Source organism: Micropterus dolomieu, linkage group LG18 (genome assembly GCF_021292245.1).
Source record: "Micropterus dolomieu isolate WLL.071019.BEF.003 ecotype Adirondacks linkage group LG18, ASM2129224v1, whole genome shotgun sequence".
Taxonomy (NCBI): Eukaryota; Metazoa; Chordata; class Actinopteri; order Centrarchiformes; family Centrarchidae; genus Micropterus; species Micropterus dolomieu.
Window position 1 is genome coordinate 4,262,753 of NC_060167.1, and position 27,215 is coordinate 4,289,967.

The window sequence follows — 27,215 nt, forward strand, 5'->3', positions numbered from 1 at the left end:
CATCTTTGTCTGAGAGATGCATCAGTGGCGTCGAGCCACAGAGTTCATTTACAAGATGACTTTGTGAAACGTCAGCTATGTTTACTGGATAATGGATCACACCTGCCAAACTGTCATTTGATATTATCCATGATTCCCCAAACTGCGGACACTGTGCTTAAGCTGCTGTGCTGACTGTTGCTTTGAGCTCCAACCAACACACACGTCCTCCTGAACTCACATCTCATGTCTTTCATTTTATTAAGTGTCATCTGTTGTTTGTTTTTTCTTCTTTCTTTTTCTCTGCTCAGGTTAATTTGAAGTGTAGTGTGAATTTAAACATGTTAATCATAAAAAAATATAACAAAACTAATTTAAGCACAATAAAGTAACAGACCAGAAGTGCATGTTCTCACGACCAGTGCATGCATCGCTGGCAGTAGCCAGTTTTACATCGCTGTGCTGCTTCAGCGGATGCTTCAGTAAATTAGATGTAAAATTGTTCACAGTTGAAAGCTTTTTGCTGGTGACACAAAGTTTACAATGGACGAAAATGTTCTTTGCATCTTTGACTGGGACAAACTACTTGCAGCTGTCGAAAGAACGCCTATCCCCTTCACTTTCCGTTCTTCGTGTATCTTTTTGGCAGTCCACTTAAACTGCCCCTGAGCTGCCGCGTAATCGGGCAGACATGTCAACATAAGATGGGAGTCTTGGACAAAATAACCCAAATTGCATCGTGGTAACACTGGAAATGCAGTGTTACTTGGATTATGTATAAATAAATAGTAATCCCTTACACAACTTGTTACTGGGGAAAGTAAAAACACTGATTATAATAATATATTATGTGTGATATCATTGTTACTAATGCATCAGTTCATATTGGCATGTTTTAACTATTTAAAACACAATACAGTAAGTTTAAAATCTCACAAGCTAAAGCCTGCGTGGTTAGATACCATCTGGGGAAAGAAAATCTTGTTTTTCTGGTTTGGGTGAAGTGACCTTTTAAACCTTTGCTCTGAAAGACAAGTTGGAGGGAAACGCAACAAGATGAATGACATGAAGATGGTTCTGGAGCTCAGCTTGTGTTTCACATAATGGATGTTGGTTTCTTTCCTATCTGAGAGCATTAAAGAGGAGAAAAGATGACGTTAACACAGTTTGAAGCTCTGTCAGGACGACTCAGGGCTGAAAGCTGTTCTCTGCCAGAAAAGAAGAAAAAAGAATCTGCACTTTGAAGTTTTTCTTGTTATTTGACAAAACTTCGTGTGACGTTTCTCTGCCAATCATTTCACCTGTTTTACAGGACATGAAAAGATTCCTTCCTAACGTGTTTCCAAAGGAAGAGATAGGGCGTTAATCCACAAGCTTTATCTGAAGTTTATACGAGACTTCAACAACCTCAGGCAATCAGATCAACAGAGAATCAAGTTAGTTACTGTGTTTTTAGTGTGAAATTCCCTCGTTTTACTTTCTCTACTCTGTAGCTCAGCAAGGAAACAGAAACACAAAGACAGTAACTAAGAATTGATCCTTGACAGCAGCATAACGTAATTTTGATAGGCCCGGGTGCAAATATTTTTCTTGTGCCCCTCGCCCCAAAAAGCATATGTACAAACGGACATACAGACACAACAGGCTCCACACAATTGCAAACCTGCAGCCTTTGATCAGCACCACGGACAGCAGCCGAAGTGTACCGAACCTGAGACTGCTGTTGTCTCATGTAAACTTTAGAAAAACTTTGAAGATTACAACCAGCACTTTTTATCCTCTCCTCACGTCATGAAGGGATATTTTAATTTCCAATATGAAAAGGAATGAGGAGAGTAAATCCTGTCGAGCACCTGACTTTTTTTAAAGGCTCAGTGTGTAAGATTTAGTGGCATCTAGTGGTGAGGGTTGTGAATTGCAATGCAACCATCTGTCCAGTCTCCCACTGCCCCCCACCCATTCAAAGAGTGTAGAACAGCTACGGTGGATGACACAGCACAAAAGGTGTCTCATCTGAGACAGTGGCCAGTCAAGAAATGAGGTTTCTTTAGGTTTACATATTAAGAAATGATATTTACTTAATTATTCAGTAAAACCATATGTTATTGTGACTTGGCCACTGACAGATAACATGGGAAATGTAAGCCACTGTCACTGTTTCTGCATCACAGTTCATTATAAACCACACATTAAATAGAGTTTATACAAACACTGACTAGGGAAACACATTCATTCTCTCTGTGATTACGTATTCGCACCAAAATTGCCTGCCAACAATAATATCTGGCCTGTAGCCAGATTATTGGTACTTTGACAGCAACAAAACATATAAATAAATACTTTAAAAGTAGTGCTGAATTAGATCTCAGTCATGACAGCAACAGTTACTCACATAATCACTTCCTCTTTAGTGGTTTTGCCTACAAAATAAAAGCACGAGAAACTTGTCTACTGCAAAGGAGTATTTGGAGTTGAACCGAGCTTTTACTTTGGAAAATTCTGAACGACATTAAAAGAGTCTGTAGCCAGCTTGACACACATCTGAAAGAGTCGTCAGAAAACGTGATTCCCCTAAATGTCCTCTGCCTGGAGATACTGGGGAAATGAAAAGGCGTCCGTAGGTTGACGGATGAGGATCAAACACCGAAACAAAAACAGTGCAGCACATGCCGTGATCTGAGAAACATTCCCTGCAGAATCCAATTGTTGAAGAGAAAAAAAAAAATTGTCCCAAGTTGCGGTCAAACACACAACCTTTGAATTACAATTCTGCACCTTACAAACTAAGCTAATCAAACAATTTATCAACATAGGTCAATATGATAACTTACATTCTCATCCACCATCTAATGGTTGAAAATATTGCTCTGATGCAAAAAATTTTTGCCGGCACTTCCTGTATGTTATTATTACTTCTTCTTCTTGTAATGTACATATTCAAAATAGTGATAAGTGTCTGCACTGCCTGAATGCCACCAGAAGTAGAACAAGAACAACTTAGTGACAAAACGCACTCTGTAGCACTGTTTGTCCGTTTTCAGCTACTGTAGAAACATGACGATGCAACGTGGCGACCTCCATAAAAGAGCGTGCCCGTGGTTATGGAGATAGAAATGGCTCATTCTAAGGTAATAAAAACATAATGGGTTATTATGTAAGGTCTTTATACACCACTGAAAACATAGTTATGGAACTTATATTGCATTTCTGTCGATAGATCCTCAGAAATATCAAATACTGAAGCTTTAAGACAGACTTGAAAAACTGTGAACATACTTTTGAGGCTGTTCTCACTCATAAAGAGGAAACACATACGACCTTAAAGGGAGAGGAAGTGATTTTTCTGAAGGATTGTTGATATTTAAACTCAAATGACAAACAAATACACCCCTCCCTTCTCCCTCAGAAGCTCCGCCCCCCCACATTTAAAATCTCTGAGGTTTCTTCAGTGTTGAAACGCCATCGCCCTTAACTAGTCACATAACTTTCTTCTCTGTTTATACTCTTTGGCTGTTTCTCGGCCATCTCTCCTTCTTCACAGTGCCTGGAGTCCAGCACGCTCCAATGTGCCAGTGTATAGAACTCTCTCTCCCACTGCTCCTATGACTGATGGAACAGTTGTGGGGAAGGCCCACACCGCTTTGTTTGTTTTCCATTTACAGAGTCAGGGCTCTGTAGGAAATCCAGATTGTTTTTCACACACAAAACTGAGAGGTAGTCAACCGTGAGGAAATATTTGTTGAATTTAAAAAAAGGTGTATTGGATTACTATCACTTGTCTCTTTAAGTATTTTTTCTTTTCAGTTATTTAAATAGTAGTTGATTGTAGTTATGCTATTTTGCACAACGCAAAGTTAAACTGAGCAACAAGATACTTTAAGAAAGAAAAAAAGTGGGCAGCTGGTGTTCTTAAATAACATTTAGGATAATTTGTTATTCCACAGAGCTTATCAGCAGCCTTTAACCTACTATTTCTAATAATGGCATTAAACACTGAGAAGTGAATCTCACTGTAGTGCAATAACTGACCAGATTATCAGTTTTTGTGAAGATGTTGACTGTAGGAGGTTATTTTCAGTTGAGGGACCCAAAAATGTTTGTTCTGGCTGAGTATATCAAGGGCCTTTGTACAGGAAGTCTTCAAGGTGTCAGTGATATCAAAACCGAGTCACTGGTATTGATCCACAACAATTTTTATACCCTGATGATATAATAAGGCAACTTATTTTGAACCCCTTTTAAATATCTTCATAAATTCCTACTTTCTGCCTCAGCTGACGTTTCAACTTAATTAAGATTTTATATATGAATAGAAAGTATATAGAATAGAAGAACAGTACGTCTTTCACTTCTTATTACTTTAGTTAGACAGTTAGACCACCTCTATGTTGCATGAAGGCACACTTTCAATTATGTCTCATTATGTAAACATAACTCTTATTGTCCTTATTTAAAAAAAAGCACTCATGTTAGAGAGAATGATGTAGTGGAAACTTTGTAAAAAAAAACATTTCTACACACACACAAACACACACCCTCATTATTTTGGGTTGAGAGAACCAACACACCCACAGTCACAGTGAAGGAGAGACAGATCAGATTTGTGGCCACCTGATTAAAAATTCATCTTTGCTATTTTGGCAGACAGAACTCCTGAAGAAAAACGGAAACGAGCCTCAAGAGTTTCGCAGTATTTGACGGATCTGACAGGACAAGAGGAGGCTTTTATTCGGCAGCTCTGACCTCCAGTCAAACCTGATGAAAGTGAGGCTGAGGAGGATTCATTTAAAACATACATTAAGAAATGTGGAACAAACATTGAATGTTGTCACTGCTGGTGCTCAAAGTAGTTAATATATAAATCCTTTTCAAGAAAAAAAAGTTACCAGATATAAATGATTACACAATTTAAGATCAAAAGCTCTCTGATATTAACCTCGAGTTTCACTTTCACACTGCCAGTCACTTTGATCACGTTTTTGAGGGAAAGTGTTTAATCTTTATTTTGACTGAGATCAGCACTTAAAAGAATAAAGCAGACTTTCTATCTGCGGCTCTCAGCTCAAAGCCCATTGGTTGTTTTTGAAGACATAAATCTTGAACACCTCACAATATATATGTTTTTAAAAAATGGCACAGTAATAGCCTAAAATAGCTGGTCACTTGTGGTGGATTTGCTGGGGACTATTTCCAGCAGCGGATGAATCCACATGTGGTGCTCTAGAGAGTTTTTTTATTCATATTGAATCACTCAATTTTTATATGAAATCTGTTTTATACAGCGGTGAAAGTACGTACACATGCATCCAAGCGATGTGATTAATTTAACCGTCCTTTGATAACTACGAATCTTCACAGACATACATACAAACTTGAAGTACTTGAACTTGAGTGGTTAAATTTTACATTACATATACTTGTACTTTTTAATATTTCAGAGTAAGATAGTGTAGTTTTTACTCCACTACAACAGAGTACATGAGTAATTATAATGCAGTGATAAAAATATATAATAGCATGATCCTCACAACAAGAGCCATTTCGGGCATTTACTTGCTTCAAGTACATTTTACTGCTAATACACACTTTCAATTCTGGACTTGTAATAGAGTATTTTTACATTGTGTTTTTTCTATTTATAATAAGTAAAGAATCTGAATATATCCTCCACCACTGGTTTTATAGTGACAGCCAATCTACAAAACCACCAGAACCCCAAAGAATTAACTATTAAATATTTTGACTGGCAAAGTGTAAAAACAATGACGTAAGTGCCTGAACTTGATTCATCTCTTTATTAGACAAGCAAACAAAAACAAATAAAAAGACACAAACCAAACATCAGTGATCTCAAACATATGCATGACTTCCACTGCATATATATATATACTTCAGAAACTGATCAGGCACCAGACAAGAAGTGTGCAAAACATGAGAAGCGCTCAGAAAAACAGTTAACAGCAGATTCAAATGTGCCTGAAAAAAAAACAAACCTTTTGCAAATAGAGGCAGAAAAACAGTGAAAATCCAAATTCTTAAAAATCTAAACTTTTTTCACGTAGATTCAACTGAAACTGGAGTTTTTTTCTCCACTTTTCTTTGTTAATTTCTCCTCCGGGCATCACAGTTTTACACAGAAGCCAATGACCATCTGCATTTGAACACTTTATAGTTATGTATGTATTCCTACTTGAACACTCATAGACGACAGATATTAGAAAACATGAACAACCAAAATACCTGTGTGACCAGAAGTAAAAGAAAACCTGATATTTGAGCTACTGAAGCCGTATATATGAAAACAAATAAATAAAAAACACTTGAGGAGCCATGACAGCGGTAACACTTGAGAACTGATGAATCTGTACACTCCATGTGTTTCAGTAGGATTTAAACATTATAACTAATTCACTCATTAAATAAACTACAGCCTCGTGAAGTTTTTGTGCTACTGATACGCCGTCTGAGTTCTCTACCAAGAACCGGTAAATAACCTGAAATTAAAGCACAGTTAAATGTGATCTAGATATGTTTTCACTCCGCATGATTAGGATTATTTTTAAGCACAGACCATCATTAATTCCTGGTCTTATGTGCAGCTTTTAACTTTCCCAAACTTCCCTCCCTGCTGCTCAGCTGCAGGTGTTGAATGAAGGAAGTAAGCAAATGTACAAACACCTGCAGTGGTTTGTTTTGGCCCCATTAATCAACAGTTATTTAGAACAATAATAGAAGCATTTAAAAGTTAATTTTGTCAAAAGGAAAACAAAACTGGTTCATGGTTAAATCTGATTCCAAAACATCAGAACAGTTTCATTTCAAAATCTTCTCCAGTGATTACGACTTAATGCAGGAGAGTTCACTTCACTGCCAGTCCCCCCCCCCATGTTAGATCACTGTTCAAATACCAAAAACAGCAGAACATCCACAACTGGAAAAAAAAGGCAGAAAGAAAAAAATCCCTTTATGCTTTGTAACAAAGGAAAATGAGTTGTGCTCATGAGTCATTGAGAGTCCCGCACACAAAGACGCCACAGAACAAGTCTGGAGGTTAATACAGCGTCTTGTTATCAGGTCTGGACTTTTAACTACAGCGAAAACATCCTTCAGACTTGTTGTCCGTCAATAAACGCTAAGCAATAACATAATGAAAAGTGAGACATGACATCTTTGTGTGAAGGATCTCCAAACTATCTACGCTCATTTCTCATCACTACTCTCATTATTTTACACCCCTGAGGAGTTTTCTGACCTGAGAAGCTGGTTTTTATTCTGCAGCACATCCCTGTGCTCAAACACACACCTCTCTCCTAGCTGACGTGTAATCACTAAACCTACGTATAAAAATATAAATCCTCCCTAATGTTGTGTGGCTGAGGCGCTCCGAGGAATGTTAGAAGTGAAGTTGAATGAGACCTGGGCGACGCCGGCGTTGAGTCTGCTGCGCCTTTTACTCATCGGCTCAACTCATAGATCCAGGAGGTAAAAGCTTTGTTTAATCTATTCCATAAATATGACGACCCAGGTCTTCTTTTAGCTTACTCAGGAAGAGAAAAGTGAAATAAAACCCTAATTAAACACTAAGGATGTGGGAGTTTCAGATAAAAACGCAGGTGTGTCTGTTAGGCCAGTCGTTCCCAACCTTTTTAGTCTTGAAGCAGTGTCAACCTGCAAACGCTCATCATCAAATAACAACCAGGTTACACAAGAGAGGTCAAATTAGAGGAAAATCTTTGCTTTAAAGTTTTCGTAAGTGATTCTAATTAAATACTTTTTGTCTTGTACCGCTGTCTGGAGATGGTTTTGGGACTCGTCTCTCTCGCAGCAGCAACTGGAACGACAGTTGTTGTTTGCTCTATATCACGGTATTTGTCACGGTGTTGGGATTTCTCCAGAATCGCCACCTTTAACCTCAAACTGCCATTTATAAGCAGATGTTTACAACACATTATTGTGTAGTTGTAAGCAGATATAAGTGACTATTAATGTATTTGTCTCCTCCTGTGGAAACCCGTAAGTGGAGGCTGCTGTATAACCGTGTTGACAGAATACTGTACAAGTGTTGACAAATAGTGTACATTACTTAACTCTTAAACATGCTTATATATGTTTACAACTGCATTACAGTGAGTTTTAAATCATTTAAATGTTTATATAATGCTTTTAAATGCTCAGCAGGTGAATGTTTCTGAAATAAATATCACTTTGTGAAGCAATTATTAGATTATTTTCCTGTTATTACTATTAATCATCTGGTGACCTCTCAGATTCATCGTGGGACCTGCAGGTTGGGAACAGACTGACTTTCAGATACAGTTTTACATTTTAATATCAACATTGTCATAATGAAAATCTGTGGATTCTGAATATTTGTCTGAAACTCATAATGTTTGGTTAAAGTCAGACTTGAAACCTCCAGTTAGATCCATGAAGTGAAAGATGAGGATGGAATAATGACATAAAACAGTATTAATCCACCAGCTGCCAGAGAAAAACAAACATTGCTATGTAGAAGTATCATGGGCCAGACAGGCATTAAGTAATATTCTGATTCCTATTAACATTAGCTGTGCTTCCCTTTAAAAACTAAACCATACTATAAATCAAAGCAGCCCAATTTTTATTGCTTAGTTACTGACTTATTTGTGCTGTTTGGCTTCATGCAGCAGCACACCTTTGAGAAAGTGTCAATTAACTGTAAGGCAACAACATACAAGAAAATTGGTCTATTTAACTATAGAATTATTTGTGGGCCAAAATATGATATGTTTTTTTTTTTTATATGTAACACTGAAGACTGTGAAAAAACATTTCGCTTTAAAGATTAGAGTGAGGAAACCTCTGGAGATGTTGTCCTGTTAAGCTGCAAATACACGGGTGAGTTCACATTTATCTTGAAACTTTGATCTGTTTTCTAACATGCAGCTTCAAATTGACCGACATGTTATGACAGAACAGGCAGTCGGACGCTGAAACAAACAGATAATCAGCCTTTTGTTTGTTTTGTACAGTTTTCAAGAGCAGGGAATGATCCATTTCCAGACTACACACTCACACATCTAGACTTTCACAGGCCCGAGAGTGAAAGCTGAAAAATCCAGCAGCATCATCGTTGCACCAACAATGACGGGAAACAGCTGAGTAATTAATAGATGCGTACCTACGTTGAACAGTCAGCAGTTAAAATTATATTGTACCACACGATTGAGTATAAAAGAAAAAACTTAAAAGAGATCTGAGGAGCTTTTTAACATTCATCACTGTGGTTTAAGAAATAAACGCAAAGAAACTCGCAAGTCCAGATGAGCTGCAGGCAGAATCACAATAAAAGTTTGTCGATGGTTATTTCTTAAACCAGAAATGCAAAAAAAAAAAAAAAAACAATAGAAGAAGAAAGTCCTTGAAGACTCCGGATTATCTCGAGAAGGCAGAATAAAGGGAACATTGGATTTTAAATCAAACAATTATTATATTCGGTCAAACAGAGAAGTCTTTGGAAGTTCTTCTTCGGCAGTTCGATCATCAGAAGTACTTGCACAGTTTTCCAAATCGCGACGTCTCATCAGTTATTCTGGACGAACCTCAGCAGCTGTGAGAGAAGTTTTAAAAATTTTTTTTGTCTTAGTGACATTTCACAAACCTCCCGCAGAGATCGCAAGAGCTGAAAACGCCCGGGTGGTTGCCGTGAAGAGTTCGGCAGAGGAGTTCGCCTCCTCAGAAGTTCTGCTGCCGTCGTTTTTTGGCCTCGATGGCGTCGATGATGGGCTGCCTCTTGGCGTGGTAGCGCTGACGGATCTCCTCGATCTCCTGCTCCATCTGAGGGTCCAGAGAGGCCAGACGCAGACGCAGCTCCTCCACCGACCACGTACTCACCTACAGAAAGACACGCCGGCTTTATTCTTAGCTGTCGTATTACCTTACCTCGCTTACCATCACTTACAAATATTGTTAGAGTATGACAACGATTAGTTTATCAAAAGAATATCAACAGGCAGTTATTTTACTATTCTATTACCCATTAGTCATTTTACAATCAAAAATAACAAACACTCCTTATTTGCAGCTTCTCAACTGTGAGGATTTGCATCTTTTCTTTATCTTCCATCACCATGAACTGAATATCTTGGTGTCGGTCAGAACATTTTAAAAACCGGCAACCGGGTATTTAGGAAACTGTAGACAGATTTTCACTATTTATAAACATTCATAGGCTGAACAAATAATCAATACACTGCAGGGGACATACAGACGGGGGGACAAACCAAAGGACATACCTCTCGTCTGTGGATGTGTAAAACTGGGTAAACTATCTGAGAGACCATTAACACGATCGAAAGCCACATCAAAGCTACAAAATGGACCTTGAGGTGAGATTGTTTTTTCAAATGCTGTTTCAAAAGGTCAAGAATGGACTTTACCTTCAAATACAGCTTTTACTGGACTGCTATCATCTAAAATGGGGAGTGTAAACAAACTCAGCCCAAGTAAACACTGAAGTTACTGCAAATATACTCTAGAGTCACTTCCTTTACTTCTGCTAAGGGGTTTCATGTAATTAACACATGCAGAAAGTTCCCAAATTCACTGCCTCATACATCTTGTTTTGGAGTCTAAATCATTAAAAAACTGAGAGGGTGGTATCAACATAGCTGGCCTCAGAACCGGATGACGCTAGTTAGCTTGTGTACTAATGGCTTCGCTTCCTTGTTGTTATAATCCTGCAGGATTAAATTACTTAAAGTCCATTAAAAGACACTTAAGAAAATCTTTACCACAACCTGGATATATTGCACGCATGATAATCAAGGTGCCTGATAAGTGTCTCTATTTTAGTAGCTTTCAAAGGCTAAAACTATCGACATTTATTCAATCTCTTCCCCTCTCTGCTGCAGGCCTCAGATAGGGACCCGATGCCTCCTTTAGCTCCTCCCTGGGGGGATTCCTCCTCTTAGCTTTTACCAGCAGCACTTCGCTCTCCAGCTATTTATTACCCAAAATCAATGGAGCTAAAATAACCCTGGCGTCCTAGTCCACCAGATGGATAACCGCGAAGATAGGATGCAAGAACCTAAAACTGGACCACATCAGGGTGAAGGTAAAACAGACACCGAGGGCTAAAACCTCAAATCAATGTTAGACCTCTACACATTTTTGGCCTGAGACCTGTGGCAACATTCAATTATTTAATATTCCCTCAGTGACCAATTACGCTTACCACATGAACAACGCCAAGATATAAATGCCAATTGTTTGTCATGACAATGCTAAACATACGGATCAGCAGCTGAGACGTGGAACAGCACTGCAACTACCAGAATAATTTATTAGTCATTTGGTCTAGAAAATCAAAGAATTTATCATTATTCTCAGTTTCTTAAAGCCCACATAACAGCCCAAAACCCAAAGATATCATGACTAGGGGTGGGGTATAGATAAGATGCTTGTCTTTTGTGTGGGAGACCAGGGTTCGATTCCCACTGTGAGACATCCACCATTGTGTCCCTGAGCAAGTTTCTTTACTCCTCTATTTACTCCTGTCATCTTGGGCTAATTGACATTTTAAATCGATTAATAGAGAAAATAACTGACAGATTAGCTGACCTTTTTATCCAAAGCGACTTACTCTATATGTCAGAGGTCGCACGCCTCTGGAGCAACTAGGAGGTTAAGTGTCTTGCTCAGGGACACATTGATGGATGTGTCGCAGTGGGAATCGAACCCAGGTCTCCCACGTCAAAGGCATTCGTCTTATCCACTGCTCCATCACCACCCTCCAAACCGGTCTTTCGAACTGGTCCGCTGTCATAATATGTTGAAAATGACCGTTGTCTTGTTTTGTGGACACGTTAGCGGTCAGCGCTAATCTCACTTACAAAAACACTGCATTTAAAACTCAACTTTCGCCAGTTAAATGCTTTTAATGTGAAGCTGCAGAACAGTTTCTGCAAATACTGCAAATATATTATTATTGTAATACTTTCATCAGCGGCCATTTTTTCAGGCCAGATGGGAAGATTTGGCAGGCCAGATGTGGCCCGCGGGCCGCCAGTCGATGATAACTGGCATATGGCATCAGTGGGATAATACCTAGGGGAAGCATTAAGAGTTAAGACAAGCGAGTTGTAAGGACACAGAAGAAGAAGAGTGCAGGAAGTGCATGTTAGAGGTTAGAGGTGTTGTTGTTGTTGTGAACCAGGCAGCATTTGTTGGAGGAGCGCAGTGGCTGAGAAGGAATGTAAGTTTGTATTATGGAGTTTAGGTAGATGGGTGCAGACCCAGAAGTCACTCTGGAGGCCACGGTGATTGTCACACATCTAATATTGGATATGCGTACTCCCCGTTTTTATCTCGCATAACTCTAATTTAGTGTTATATCTATGTATATAGTGTTATATTTATCTTCATCGTTCTCCATCCTTGTATTTCTTTTTAGTCTGTTCTCTTATTTTAATTAACACATTTAATTGTACCGTTGACCCTGTGTTAATCTACATATAACCAATAAAACTGAAAAATGGGAGGCCATGGGTGTTCTCAGAGAAAAAGCTCCAAAACCCCGCTGTACACTACCTGCCCAGCATCCGAACGCAGACAGCAGGTGGGGTGAGACGCGTTTAGTAGCTAAAGAGATTTTTTTTTCCTCAGGTATTAGTGGGAACCAAAGACAGAGGTGATATGTCTAAACATATAAATAACTTTTACTGCAGGGGTTTAAAAATGTGTGTTATTCATCTCATTGCTGGCAAGCTTGGAACAAAGCAACACTTAACTGGTTTTAAAGAGGAACATGAACACTTCTGAAAAATGAAGGAAAACAACTTTGAACATGATTCACGTGATGAATAATTTGGAGGAAGAAGTTTAAAAACTGAAACAAAGGATTCCTTCACACTACAGTCTCTAAAATCACAGCCAAAATGTCCCGACAGTCTACAGATCGTCCTTCACAACAACGTTTAAACATCTGTCTCGCACATGACTTATTTAAAGACATCAGATCACGCATGGACTCAAATCTTAAACTGGCCTCTGCTACAATTTGTGTTTGGGGTTCACACGGCGCTATGAAGACCAGCAATCGACTGGGTGTTATGGATGAACTGCTCAAACCACAGTCACAACACCAAACACACAGCTGTGATTCTCTAGAATATATTAAACTTTGAACAGAACGTGTAATTGTTAATGGGTTTGCCTGGGATTTAAACTTCTGTCAGAACAGACTACGGTCTCCTTGAGATGTATTCTGAGGAGAGAGAAAGGATGGAGGAAAGAAAAAATAAAAAAAAGAGTCAGAGGAGGGGATTAAAGATGGAAAAGACGAGAAACAAATACCGGAAGAATAAAAATAGATAAGGCAAGAAAGAAATAGAGAAAAGAAGAGAGGACAGTTGAGGGAGATTGGTTGTTCTTCATCTGCTTCTCATGAATAATGTAGGTTAGTGCTTTCCCACCACATGTTCTGTGCTGCATTGTCACACCACTGAACTGGCTGAAGCGTAAGTCACAGATAAAATGGCAAATATTAAACAAGGCAGCTAAATATAAGCTTAAAATCCTATATAACATTCGAACCTGTCTTAATATGAGGATGTTACACTACACCCCTAAACCTTACCTGATAAAGTCTAGAAATACAGTCGGTCTGAGAAACTTGTGCATCAACCACAAACTGAAGGGAATAAGAGTTTATAACCAGCCAACATGACGATGTTCTGGGTAACTACATTAAAAAAAAAAAACATCTGGTAGCAGAGTACAGAAATAGCATAGTAGACAGATCTAAAATTAAACACCGTCAGCATGAAGCTGTCAACAAGCAGCCTTAAAGTATTAAAGATCCCAAAAGAAATTAGCTTTTTATCCTCACATTTGCAAGTCTAATGGAACAATAAATCCCCCCAGGAAGGATTTGTGTCGTCAAGTGAAGCCTATTTGATTTTACTCGAACTGCCTGCTGCTCTAAATGGTGCAGTGAAACACACGGGCATTTTATGTTTTAATTCTCACTGTTAACTGCTGTCTTTGCACATACGTTAATGAGTTCCTGTGATAATCGTCCGTGTGTCTCAAAGCAAACTCCTTATACTCGACTCGCAGCTTCAAAGGTAAACACACAGTTTTTAAACACAATCAGACACCCAAAAGATGTCAAACTTGTCTCAGTAAACATAGGACACTGAGTAATAATGATGTTAATAAATACTGAATAACTGATGGCGTCAATAGTGTCAGCCCCTCATCTTGTCATATCATCAAGTTTAATGAGAACTTGACTGTTTAATGTTATTAAATAATGAAAACACAGAAGAGGGACAGCACTTCAGAGAGACTGCAAACGTGCATTTTGTATCTTACAAGGTTTTAATCATTAATCCATCACTGAGCTCAACCTGAGCAACGAGACGCGCTTGTAAAACAACGCATGACATAAAGCGTTTTATTTTGATGTGTTATTTTAAGGCTTTAATTAATAATAATGATAATATTGCTAATATTGTCCTAATCACATTGTTAGCAGACATTGTACATTTAAATGTTTGAGACAACTCATTTGCTTAACATACAAGCTTTTTGTTTGTGGTAGCACACGGTTTTATTGTTACTAGTGCGGTGCCCGTTCACAGGGGCCGATGTGACGCCTCCCTGCGCGTTTTGTTCAAAATGTGCATCTCATACTGATTTCACCCACAGGGCAAAAGGCGGCCTGCTGTTCGCAGCTTTGCTTTATTTCAAGTTGAACTGAGCGCTTTAACTTTGAAAAGTACTAAAAGATGTTCAATAGAGTCTGCGGCGTGCTTAAAACACCGCTATAAAAAGAGCCTCAGGAAACGTGATTCCCCTGAATGAGAAGCGCAGAAATGTCCTCTGCCTGGAGACGCTTTGGAAATGAAAAGCATCCATATGTTGATGGATGTGGATCAATCGCTGGGACGCACACACTTCAGCACACGCGCCATCGTGAACATGTTTATAGTAGGGCTGCACAATATATCGTTTCAGCATCGGCATCGCAATGTGCCCATGTGCAATAGTCACATCGCAGAACAACGCAATATCAAGCAGGTCACACACCTCAACTCTGTTGCTGCTTGAAGGAAAACTCACACGGTTCTCATTTTCCATGACTAACCTACAAGAGAGGTTTGTCATTTAATTTACTGGATTTAAGGGTTCTTGGATCCACAGAGTTTGTTGCTATTGAGTGACAAGCAGGCTCTGCATGCACAGCGAACCTCCAATCACAACACTGTTCTTAATCAGTTTATCAAAGCAGGACCCGCCCCCGTTAGCTGTCAACAATAACTTAACGATAAGTGAGGAGGAACTGGAAATTTGTTTGCACAAAGAAAAGCAACTTCGGTAAAGCGCTCAGGGTGCTGGATTTACATAGTCGAATCATAAAAGTCTTGCCCGTAGTCGACTGATAGTTGAATCATTGTGTTTTTCTGCACGGCGATTGCGAGCGGGAGGGGAGTGGGGGGCGATGGTAGCTTCGCTTTAATCTTGCGTACGTGCCATGCGGCCGACGTCGCGGGTCTATTTCAAGTAGTATTTAAAAACGATATAATATTATTTGTGTGGTTCATCAGTGGTGATAAATAATCCGAATGTCCCGCGAGGTGCGAACCACTCAGCGCAACACCGATGAGGCTGAGGCTCCGTCTCTCTGCCACCAGTCTACACACTCACACGATACGCCTACACATTCGCACTGAGCCCCTTCTTTAAGGGTAATTCTGGATTCATTTACGCACTTTAAAAACATTTATTAAAAGCTTTTTCTTTTCACATGTTTATTTACAGCACTATATGTTGAAATGAAGAGAAAACTGGTAGTTCTATGTAAAATCAGACGTTGAGCACCCCCATATCACCACGATCCTCGTTTTGCTGCAAAGCTTCGACTGTGAGACTGACAGTCAAATCAGGCTCCGCCCATCGAAGCACTGAATCTTCGACTATTCTATATTTTATAAATAAAGTTTAATTATTAAGAATAATTATTCATTCTATTGCTGAAGATATCGTGGTGTGTGTGACGATCTACTTAATCTCACAGTGTGTAGGTGTCACAGCAATGTGCGATATACCTACTGAAGATGATGCTGTGTGTGAGACAGCATGTGTGTTCACAGAACACTTACAGTATTAAAGATCCAGGAGAACGTGAGTGAAAATCAGGGTCAGCCAGCGGTTAACTGTCACTGCTTGTTAGTTTAACAACTTCAAATGCACACTGGCACAGATCTGAGTCTCAATGGGTGCACCGTTGCTAAATCCCCAACAATAGTTGCTAGAAAAAATTAAATTTTTGTTCTATTTAATAATCAGAGCTATCAAGAAATGGCTGCCCTGTTGTTTGAGAAACAAAACAACAAAAGGTTTATTGTTCTGGTATCCCTTTCAGTTGTGCTTTGCAGCAGATGAGAATATCTAATGCAGAATAGGCAGCAGGCTGGTCTGGTAAGAGAAACCACCCCGTCTTTAAAGGTCACATATTTAATATTTAATTCTAGCAGCAGCCATTTGTCCTGCTTAAACGTCTGTGAGCAAGACAAACAACCTCTGCTCTTTCACTCACTGCGAGTGCTTTCCACAGAGGCCTCAGCCAAACGCACTAAAACGTAAAGGCAGCCAGAGAAGTCAGGACAAAGTGAGTCAAACTAAGCTGGCATGGAAACACTAAAAATCAGCACATCTAAAACTGAGAGGGACCAACTAGTGAAATGACACGAACAAAAAATAAGACATTTAATAATGTAGGTTTAATGTATCTAATACCTTATGAAGCTTTAAATTTAAAACTATTTAAATAACTACAGCTGCAACCATTAACTTTTAAATTAATTCCAAACTATTTTGACAATCGATTAATCTGCCCTAGTCAAAATCCTCTGATTCCAGCATCTTATATGTGAATATTTTCTGGTTTCTTTACTCCTCTATGACAGTAAACTGAATATCTTTGGGTTGTGGACAAAACAAGACGTTTGAGGACGCCATCCAACATTTTGTAAATCAAAACAACTAATCGATTAAACGCAAAAATTACAGATTAATCAACATCCACAATTGTAGTTACAGCAGCAATAGAAAAACTTGAGGTGAGGCGACACAATCTACAGAGAAAGGAGGACAATTAGATCTGATCCAACATGTGGACTACAGGCCGACCGATAAAACAGCATCCTGATATTGCCCGCCGATATGAGCTAAATGCAGATAAACTGGTATCTGTGTTTAAAAAAGCCGATAAATGACAATCAAAGAAGAAACAGGGAGCCAAAGATGGATCCTTCAATCATGTTGTGAGTGCTGTCGTTACATAGTTTGTCCACCAGAGGGAGTGTTTAGACTGCCACACCACAAAACACAAAAATCAGCTGAAATGATCAGCTGTAATAAGGGCCTGTGTCATTTTTAAATTCATTGCAATGGGAGCACTGTGTTTTTACAACATGGTAAAAGCACCAGCAGCGTGACGAGGCGCCGAGCGTCTTTTCCATTCTGGGCACCGAGCGTTTTTCTCCGGTTGCCGAGAGTTGAAAAATGTTCAACTTTGGGTGAAACACAGTGTACGTCACTGTCACTTTTTAACCAGCCGTCCAATCACAGTGCAGGAGGGGCAGGACAAACACCACACCGAGCCATCTCAGCTCTTGATTCGCTAAAATCTCATGAACCCACATACCGTCCGCTCGCTCTACATGTTTCAGCCTTCTCTTAATGCAGAGCAAGTAGGCCTACGTACTTTGTGGTGACATTTTTACGTTCAATAAAATTAAGTAGCCTACTTGTAGCAAATCACCTCCACAGATATTATATATCATAGCAACCACCGCGTCCCACGCTGTGTCAAAACGCTGCGCCTCCAAAGCGCACCCTAGCGCTCCCATCTAGGCGTTTTCAACTGGTAAAAAAAACGCTTTGGTGGTTTTTCTCTGCTTGGATTAGGACACAAAGTGATCAGAGGTTTCAACGAGTCCACGAGGATTAAATCAGGTTTTATCCACATAGTGACACACAGACATGAGTGAGACCCTACCTGACTGACGGTCATATAACAATTAGCCATTTACGTGATGAGCAAGTTCTCTCTTTGTCAAGTCAAGTAAACTACATGCTCTCTGTCTCACTTAACGTTACAACTCAGCACCACAAACTTCACGCACAGGAGTATAACCAGCTAGCACAGCAAGTCACGACCACAGCAGTGAACGCTCTGTTTGCTTCTAACTCACCACTTGAAGGTCTCCTTCAGGAGGCAGTTTGCGGTTATCTGCGTTGTTTTCTCCTCCGTCATTATGACTGTTGGCCTCCTTCTCTTTCTGTTCAAAGTACTCCAGGAAGGCCGGTTTGGCCTGCTGCATCGTCTCATCTCTCCCTGAAAGATGCAGAATCAACATTTACTTTATGACAGCAGCTGCACAGGAATTTGTCTTGACAAAATAATTCATTATATGTCTCAGGCAAATTTCAACACACAGTGGCACTAAAGTGCAGCCCCACTAGTAAATACAGCCCACTGCTGTCCCTGCAGGAGGATTCAGGCTTGGTTGGAATTTTAAGTTGATTAAATTGAATACTTCCAGAGGAGGTTATGAAAGGCTCTCCTTGTTCAAACATGGAAGACATTTAGTTCTTAACAGCAGTGTACTTTGTTGCTGCTACATTTCTTTCTGTTTTCAAAATGTACATGTATTTCCTTTAACCTACTCCACTCTCCTTTTTTAGAAGCTTCCTAAAGGAAAAGATAATGGTGCGTTCCTCGTTAAACAGTCGCATCACGATTAAAGAGACACATTTTGAGATGACATCGTAGATGTTTAACATGACTCTAATTATATCTACTGAGATTTAATGTTGCAATAAATATAAAACATGAAAAAGGTCCAAGAAGAGGGTGAATATTATTATAAGCATTGTGCATTTATAACATCACAAATCTAAATCAGCAACTTCCAACAAACTTACCTGCACTCACAGAGGCCTTTATGTATAAAATGTGTGCTAAACATGAATGAGTTACAGGACAGGTGCTTTACATTTTAAATGTACAGACTGGGATAACTACACAAGTAAAGACAGAAGCGGCAGCATTCTGCACATCAGACTAAAATGATTTTTCAGAGTCAGTAAAACACTAAAGAGGGGAACACCTATTTTAATATTCCAAACTAATTATAAAGGGGACCGTCTGATCTCTCTAAATAAAAAAGGGAAAAGTCATTGACAGTGGTTCAACTCAAAACTACACGAGTAAAACTTTCAGATGAATAAACTGAGGATTAAAAAAAATCTTACAAGTTTCACGATATGAATTTTTGAAGAGAACATAAAGAAGAACTACAATCAACAACCGGTGAAGTTGAGATAAACATAGCACCTACAGCAAACATAAAACTGCACCAGAAAACCTCAACAACACAACAAGAAAGATCCTAGAAAATAAAGATAAAACTTGAAAGAACATTTGTGCTGTATGTATGTAGGCAGTGGGAGGATGGACTGTATGTGTGTGAAAGAGACAGCGAATGTGTTGAAAAGGCAACAGCTACAAAAGACAAGTCATGTGTGGAGTTAGTGAGCGTACACACGGTTCACTGTCTGCATCTTTAATTTTACCCATGTGAGTCGGTGAGTGCATCAGCGTAGTTCAGCTTTAGATTCATGGCTTTAATAAGCTGCCGTGGTGTTAGAGGCTGAAGTTCCTCCTCCCACAGTACGTACAGATCTCATTGCGATCACACACCGCCACGCTGGTGTGAAAACAGTTTCAATAACAACAGTTTCTAACAATTCCCATTCTTGACTTTCTATTACGGTCTATTAAATTGACCCTTACAGTGTGTTATATAATTAACTTTAGATTATTCACAGATTTGTATTATTTTTATTTTATATCTTCTCAGCCTTGTTTAAACGTGACAGTAAAGTCCTCTATCACCCCACCGGACATGGGGGAAATCAGATGTAATAGCAAAAGGAAATTAGAGTTGGTTTTTGTGTACTTAAATCTAATTTATGGCCAATAATAAGGTTATATAAATGGACACGTAATACATTTCTTGCCAGGATTGTGACGTTCGCCCTTGTAATAATCAAAGATCTTGATTTTGATCCTGTAGGTTCAGGTTAAATGTGTTGCTATCGTCTAAAATTTCGATACGTCCCAGGCCTAATGGAAGCCTGGCATCTAGTTCATGAACACTTCAGCCGGGCAGATGCTTCCCAACAAAAAAAAACAAGTTCCAGTTTTTACAACCTCAGATCTCCCTGACAAATGTCTACATGTCTCCGTTATATAACTAAAAGTCAAAGATCTCGTGATTACGGTAAGTTGCTATGAACTGTAGAAAAGGTTTAATGGTCCCAGTCCAGTCAAGAGAAAAGGCTAAAGACAAAAGTTATTGTGTGATTTAGGTGAGATTAAAGATGGTCAATTTCATATTTTATTGCACAGTGTACAATGATTTGAGGGGGCTACATGTTTCAGTAAAATGTCATTAATTTCTGATGACTTTTTTGTGGTTGGATGATTACAAAAAACTTTTGTTTGGTTTATGTTTGACAAATGTTTCATCACTTGTATTTATTTGGTGTCTTATAAGTTCACGTGAGCTGGGCTACAAAAAACATTTCTACACTGAACAAAATTATAAACGCAACACTTTTCTTTTGGCCCCCATTCATCATGAGCACTAAGACTTTCTCTATGTACACAAAAGGCCTATTTCTCACAAATATCGTCCACAAATCTGTCAAAATCTGTGTTAGTGCCGAGATAATCCATCCACCTCAGAGGTGTGGCATTTCAAGATGCAGATCAGACAGCATGGGAATTGCACAGGTGTGCCTTGGGCTGGCCACAATAAAAGGCCACTCGAAAATGTGCAGTTCAATCACACAGCACAACGCCTTTCTAGCAGTCTAGAAGTGTCTCAAGGGTCTACGGTTAGAAGGTGTTAAGTATGCTGTACAGATTCCTTTGGGGTGAATTTATGACTTGTGATAAAGGCTGGACGATTAATTGAAAAGTAATCGAAACAGAAATTCAGAGCCTCTAACCGACGTAATTTTCCCATGTCGGTTTCCCATATAGACTGCCAGACTGACAACTTATTACTCGCTCGCTTTTAGCGTCAATTTCTGCCGCTCTCTCGTTCGCCCGCCCACTCACTCGCTACGCAAACACATTGCACTGCAGTTAAAAGACCTAACTCCGCCGCTCTATAACAGCACCTGTCATATAGATGTCCTGTGATGATTGAGGAGAGAAAGCAAGCAAAGCGTGATTTACCGTGCTCACACAGTGTAGCAGCGATGCGCCGACACTCTGTAATGTGCACGTCAATATTACCTTATTAATTAATATTTACATAGCCTAATGTGAATAAATAAACCCAAGCTTTAACAGTTGAGCATATTTACAGTACAAACCGTGTCACTGAAATATGGAGGGCAAAAAAAAAAAAAAAAAAAAAACATTCAAAAATAAAATGATCGTTCAATAATCGTAATCAAGGTGAAATGTTATATTAATCGTAATTGCAGCTTTGATCTCATTGTTTTGGTTCACTAACACATTCAACTGATTTGTAATGGATCTGGACACTTTCTCAGGAGTTTGACCAAACCGGAGTTAAAACACAAGCGAACACTGGACTAACATTGGGGTACGAGCAAAGCTTATCTACGAGCACTTGATGAGCTGACAGTATAAACATGTTCTGTTTAAAATCTGCTTAATGCAACTTTATACTTTTCCAAGTAAACAAACCACCATGTCAGAACCTTATATTTGTCCGAATTTGTCAGACTTGTGTATTCTTACCTTGATAATGATGATTAATGCAGAGGCTTGAAATTGTTGGCTCACATTAGCAAATCAAGTTTGATTTCATTTCAGCACAAAATCAATTTAAAGTCTAGTATCCCCCCGACAGTAAAATAATTAATGGCTGTTTATTCTCCATTTCTGCTGCCAGGTGCCTCCGCACTGGATTAAGCTGCCAAGAGCGTGGAGAATAAACCTCGGAGAAGGCATTGTTTAAGGAAACCACCCGTAGTTTTCCCAATATGGAGTTTTTTCCAGCATAATCAGATAAAAGAAGATCTGCCCATAAAAACCCATGATCTAACGTCTCTTTGATTCTCGTGTGGTATCTGATGTTGTTGGGTAACTTGAGCAATTATCTGACTGGTCAAAGACTCTTTCCAACTACGCTTCACATTCCTATAAACTGTGACCTGCTGTGCTTTGTTGGTTGCTATGCAAACCCCACGTGGAGGCGAGCGAGCCAGTGAGCAGTGTTTCCTCTTTTATCATACTTCTACATGTTTACATTCTTTTGGATGTGTTTTGTCGCATGTTGGGACCTGCTGCGTATCAAGGTCGCACATATCAACTGTAAAAAAGCTTCAAATAACTCCAAGAGGAAAGTTTAAGGGTGGGAAACGTCCACACCGTTATTAAAGTGAGAGGATCCATGTTGTAAAAATGTGCGTACGCAACCATTCTGCATTATGCATCTTTACAAATTACAGTCTTCCTTCCAGCTAATCTGTCTGTTATGTAACTCAATTTAAAAAGTGTTATCTCAAATTCACCAAACCTCATGGCCACAACACGAGTTAGTGTTAGACTGGTACGTCTTTAAATGTGCAAACGCACCACGTGAGGTTTTGAAACATGATTTTTCACTTTAGACTTCAGCCTAAGACATCCCAGAGAACATAACGTTGAGTACTTTGACTTGTGAGTATTTTGAAGGAACACTTGATCTGTTTGACCTTACATGATAGTGGTCCAGTTTTCATGTAGTCTAGATTAAATGTTTTGTAACACCCACCAGGCACACAGATACTCAAACACATCCTGACCAACAACATTCACATTTTGTCCAAATCCCATCTCTGTGAGACCACATGCCTTTTGATGGGTGATGAAAAATATCTGTACTTGATAAAGCAAACTGAAAAACAAAAATAATAAAAGGATGGAGAGAAAGTTGCATTAATACTTTTACTTGACCTTTTCTCAGCCTGCGAGTGAATACTCTCTCTTTTCCCACGCAGTATTTGTTTGATCAGTAAACCGTAGAGACAAAAAGATGAGGGGAGCTGAAAGATGCTTCAAATGTCAAGTGGTTGATGTGTTGCATTGATTTACCAGCAGACCAACCGCCACACCTTTTTATAATGAAATCATCTGTAAGACAGATCTCATTTAGGCCTTCTTCCACATTATGACTGCAGATGGTGAAGAGTGCGTGACGAGGGAAAGGAAAAGAGGAAGAGCTGAAGTCTCTTTACTGGAAGAAACATGTACTGAAAATATTTAATTGCTATAGGGCAATTCATTATTATACCAAATTGTATCACTGCCCACTGAAAGGTCTGGAAAGGCTGCACGATCAGATGATTATACAAAAAAAAACCCAAAATCCATGAAAGAGTAATAAAAAGTGTTTTGACCAATGTTTGTCACCCACTGACAAGCCAATTATTTATTTCCCTCTGCTCTGACAGTGACCAATTCTCCTCTTTTTTGTGCCTTTTCTGAACAGTCAGACTAGACATCACATCACAGCAGTCACATCACTGTGGGGAGTGGAAATCGTTGTGTTGACTTTGAATTAAAAAGTTGCTTTTTCTCGGAACTTTCCAGGTTTAAAATGAAGATAGATTTCTTGCTTCCAAGTCATCTATCTTCTGAATCACATCAAGCTGGCTTGTTTTGTTGGGTGGGATTTAACGCTGGTAATAACGCTAGTTGACACCAAATGAGATTTTGCCAGTTTTACACAGTTTGAACTTAAAGTGAAAGCCAAACCAGAGTGGACTCTAGAGAGGACTGCCATCTGCTCCTTCCCCACAACAAAATTAAACTTTAATAAAGTAAAGAGATGTGAGAGCTGAGGTACAGAGAGCTACGAAATCTTTTTAACTACAACCCTTCCAGAGAATTTGAGAAAATACACCATATATATATAAATAATGAGTGTGTGCAGAATTCTCTTTGCTGTTTGTACTTTTAAGTTAATATATAAGAACATGTACGCATTTGAAGATTAGAGAACATTGTCAGACTCGCAGAGATGGAAAACTCAATTTAAATAATTAACTTCCACCTAATGGTTCCATCTACATTCATCTCAAACAACAAATGGAAAGAATCACTTTCACTTCAGACTGACAGCTGCTGTTCATATAGTGTTTGTGTGAGAGTAACAGAAGAAAAGCAACTAATGTCATAACTTCAGCAACCTTCGGTCTTTTGCTGCTGTTTTGTCTGTCTTACTGATGGAGAGAGCAAAAGCAGTATCATCAACTCAGTTGCTTTAAATGTCTGAAGTGATTTCTTAAAACAGCACAATACTTCTCATAATTAACAGACTTGAAAAGAGATTACTGTAACTTTTTGAAATACCAAATCAGAGCCTGTGACATGAAATTTGAAAAACAACAAAAACAACTGCTGACATCTGACTCAGCAAAGAGATGTGATCTGTATCAGAAATCTGTGCCAATTCGAGAAAACTTCACCAATCAGATTTATTTAAATGTCAAAGAGCAAAGAGTCGTCAACCTTGTAATTTAGCTAACTATCGACACATGTAATGCATAAGAAGCATTGCAAGAGTTGAAATGTATTTGTAAGTAACATCAAATCAAAGGTCTTGGAAAGTTGATCTGCTTCATCTACAATGATTGCTGAACATTAGTACAAAATAGCAACTCTATAAAGAAGAATTTACTAGTAGTTTATGATGTGACATCAAAACAGACATTTTACCATTTAAAAAATATAAGTTTGGCCTTTGATTTTTCCCGCATGGTCAACTGATGGAGCAGCGGCAGCAGTGATACACAGCTAAGGGAGGTGGATTGAAGGTACCTGAAGAAACTAAATGAAACGCATTTTGATACCAAGAGCATCGCAGCCTGAAACTAAACCAAAACGTCATAAATATAACGACTGTGATCTTGAGCGAGGTTTACTTGGACTGGCTCAAGTCTAGCAAATGAGCTAGTATGTGAGCTGTGCCACGAACGGAGACCAGAAAGTGGTGGAGGAATTTAAAGAGGTGAACCTGAAAGCAACTATAACAAGGTGCACTGCACAATGCAAAGGCAAGAAAGGCCCATGTAATTGTGTAAACATCCACAGTGGCATCAATAATTTAGGATATAGTGAAAATGGTAATAATGTTGTGTTATAGTGTTACAGTATCTGCTTGATTAATATTCTGTTGCTTAGATTAGTATATTTGTCATTTAATAAATTCATCTTGACTGCGAAGGAGAAGTACTGCAGAAGAAAATGAGGGCGACTGAGAGGTTTCTAACATGGATTCCAGGGAGTGAGGGTTAGTGGCTAATCAGTGTAAATTAAAAGGCTTTTTATTATTCAGTACCATTAAGGAGGATCAATATCTGATCTAGTATCTTATCTCAATCCTCAAGGCTACGTCAACATCTGACTGTGGCCATTAGTTTGGGACTCACACTCACACAAACACACAACTGAAGGATATCGGGGTACTAATGTAATTATGAACTCTAAATGTTCCTGCGTTGAAGCGGTTTAAAGCTGCTAGCAGTGGAGATCCATGCTAACTCAATAGAAGAACATCAGACAGGAGACAGCATGTGTGTGTGTATGAGTGTGTGTCAGAGATTTATAAGGAGTCATTGTGTTTTTGCATGCATGCATCTCTCTGCCTGTTCCTGTCTAGGCATAGAAAATATGTGGAGGTAACAGTAACATCACCCGTTGGTTTGTGGACTACCGTTATGGAGCCTCAAGTTTGGCATTTTGGCGTGTCAAAACTAGACGAGAGGGCGGTGCATCCGTAATTCACGTTAACTGTGATATTAACGGAGATGATCATTTCGGCTGGCGACAAACGGGCTTAAAACAAAACTTACAGCCGACTCCTATTGAGCTCTTTCAACGGCTCTGATCAAATGTGCACAGTGCAGTGGATGTGTGGATTATCCTCTATCCTGATTGACAAGTTCCCCCTGAAGCTACTTGTCAATCACAAGATAGCCACGCACTAAAGCATCCCCTGCTTTATCGTTTATTTTCCTCTAAATGGGAGCATAATTTACTAAATGATTATCATGCTGTATTGTAGAAGACTTGAAACTAACAACTGAGGCCATAAACTTATTAGGAAAGTGTTTACTGAGGTAATAAATCAAATGGGAAGTGGCCTCATTTTGTCATTGACTCCAACGCAATAATTTACATTTACTCATTTGCAGCAATAAATACTAGTAAGCGCTAATGGCACATATCGCATCAATGGGGTAAATACCTAGGGAAAGAAGTCAGAGTTAACAAAAAGTGCAATCAATACAAGATAATCAGATTTCTTTTTGCAACCAGTGGACTCGCCCCCTAGAAAGATTTAAGGCACTTAGACATTGGCTTCTCATAGTCTACCGTGTTCACCTTCCTGTCTCATATTGTAATATTTTGCACCATATATACACTGTATATAAAGTGTGTAAGTACATCAGTCTGTCTCTCTGTTCGATCTACCATCTTGTACGCGTGTGTTTAAATTGGCATCATTAATCACCCGAGTTGTTGCGGCTCATTAAGCTGTGGTTCAGTCCCCTTTACTTCAGACTATTTGGACTGTATCAGCAGGGCACTGCAGGGTGGACACTATCCAAAAACTGCTCACTCCTGTCAGTGCCTGTTAACTGCGACAAGGCTCCCACGGCTTACACAGAAATCTAACTAGACGCGGTGTAGGAGTTTAAATATTGTGACATTACTGGAGTCACGCGGAGCAAAAGCAACATACACAAACTCACACATCCAAACTCAATGTGTCTCATTGGGGTTAATTCTTTGCGTATAAAAACAAACACATAAAACACACCCACAGACTGCCAGCACTGATGAACAGAGTCCAAGTCTTATTGAGACTGCCTTCCAAAAGCACCCAATACATCCAACGCTTACAACTCCCACACAGCGAAAAGACTCCAACAGACTGAAGCAGCACCAACATATCTCTTAATAAATGACACACTCCAGCAGAAGGTAACGTACTCCCCTTGTATTACGTTTGATCCTGACGTGAGTTTGTCGACTCTGCCAGCAACCAAATGTTTTTGCCACTAAGAACAGAGGTTTTTTGATGCATCCAGGCATTCGTCAACTAGTAAAGTCAACAAGTATCACGTGACAATATCATATTTGTGGC

The 27,215-nt window shown here is 39.2% G+C and overlaps 1 protein-coding gene across 1 annotated transcript in view; it reads right to left on the minus strand.

Moving 5' to 3' along the window:
* Nucleotides 1–5,760: 5,760 nt before the first annotated feature.
* The window catches only part of LOC123956517 (serine/threonine-protein kinase 4-like), a 38,247-nt gene continuing 16,792 nt past the window's right edge, over nt 5,761–27,215 (minus strand). The window contains exons 10-11 of the mRNA XM_046028770.1: nt 18,225–18,367; nt 5,761–9,852 (exon numbers count right to left, since the gene is read on the minus strand). Coding sequence (XP_045884726.1) covers nt 9,694–9,852; nt 18,225–18,367 — 302 coding nt within the window. The 3' untranslated portion in view covers nt 5,761–9,693. The remainder of the gene's footprint in view (nt 9,853–18,224; nt 18,368–27,215) is intronic.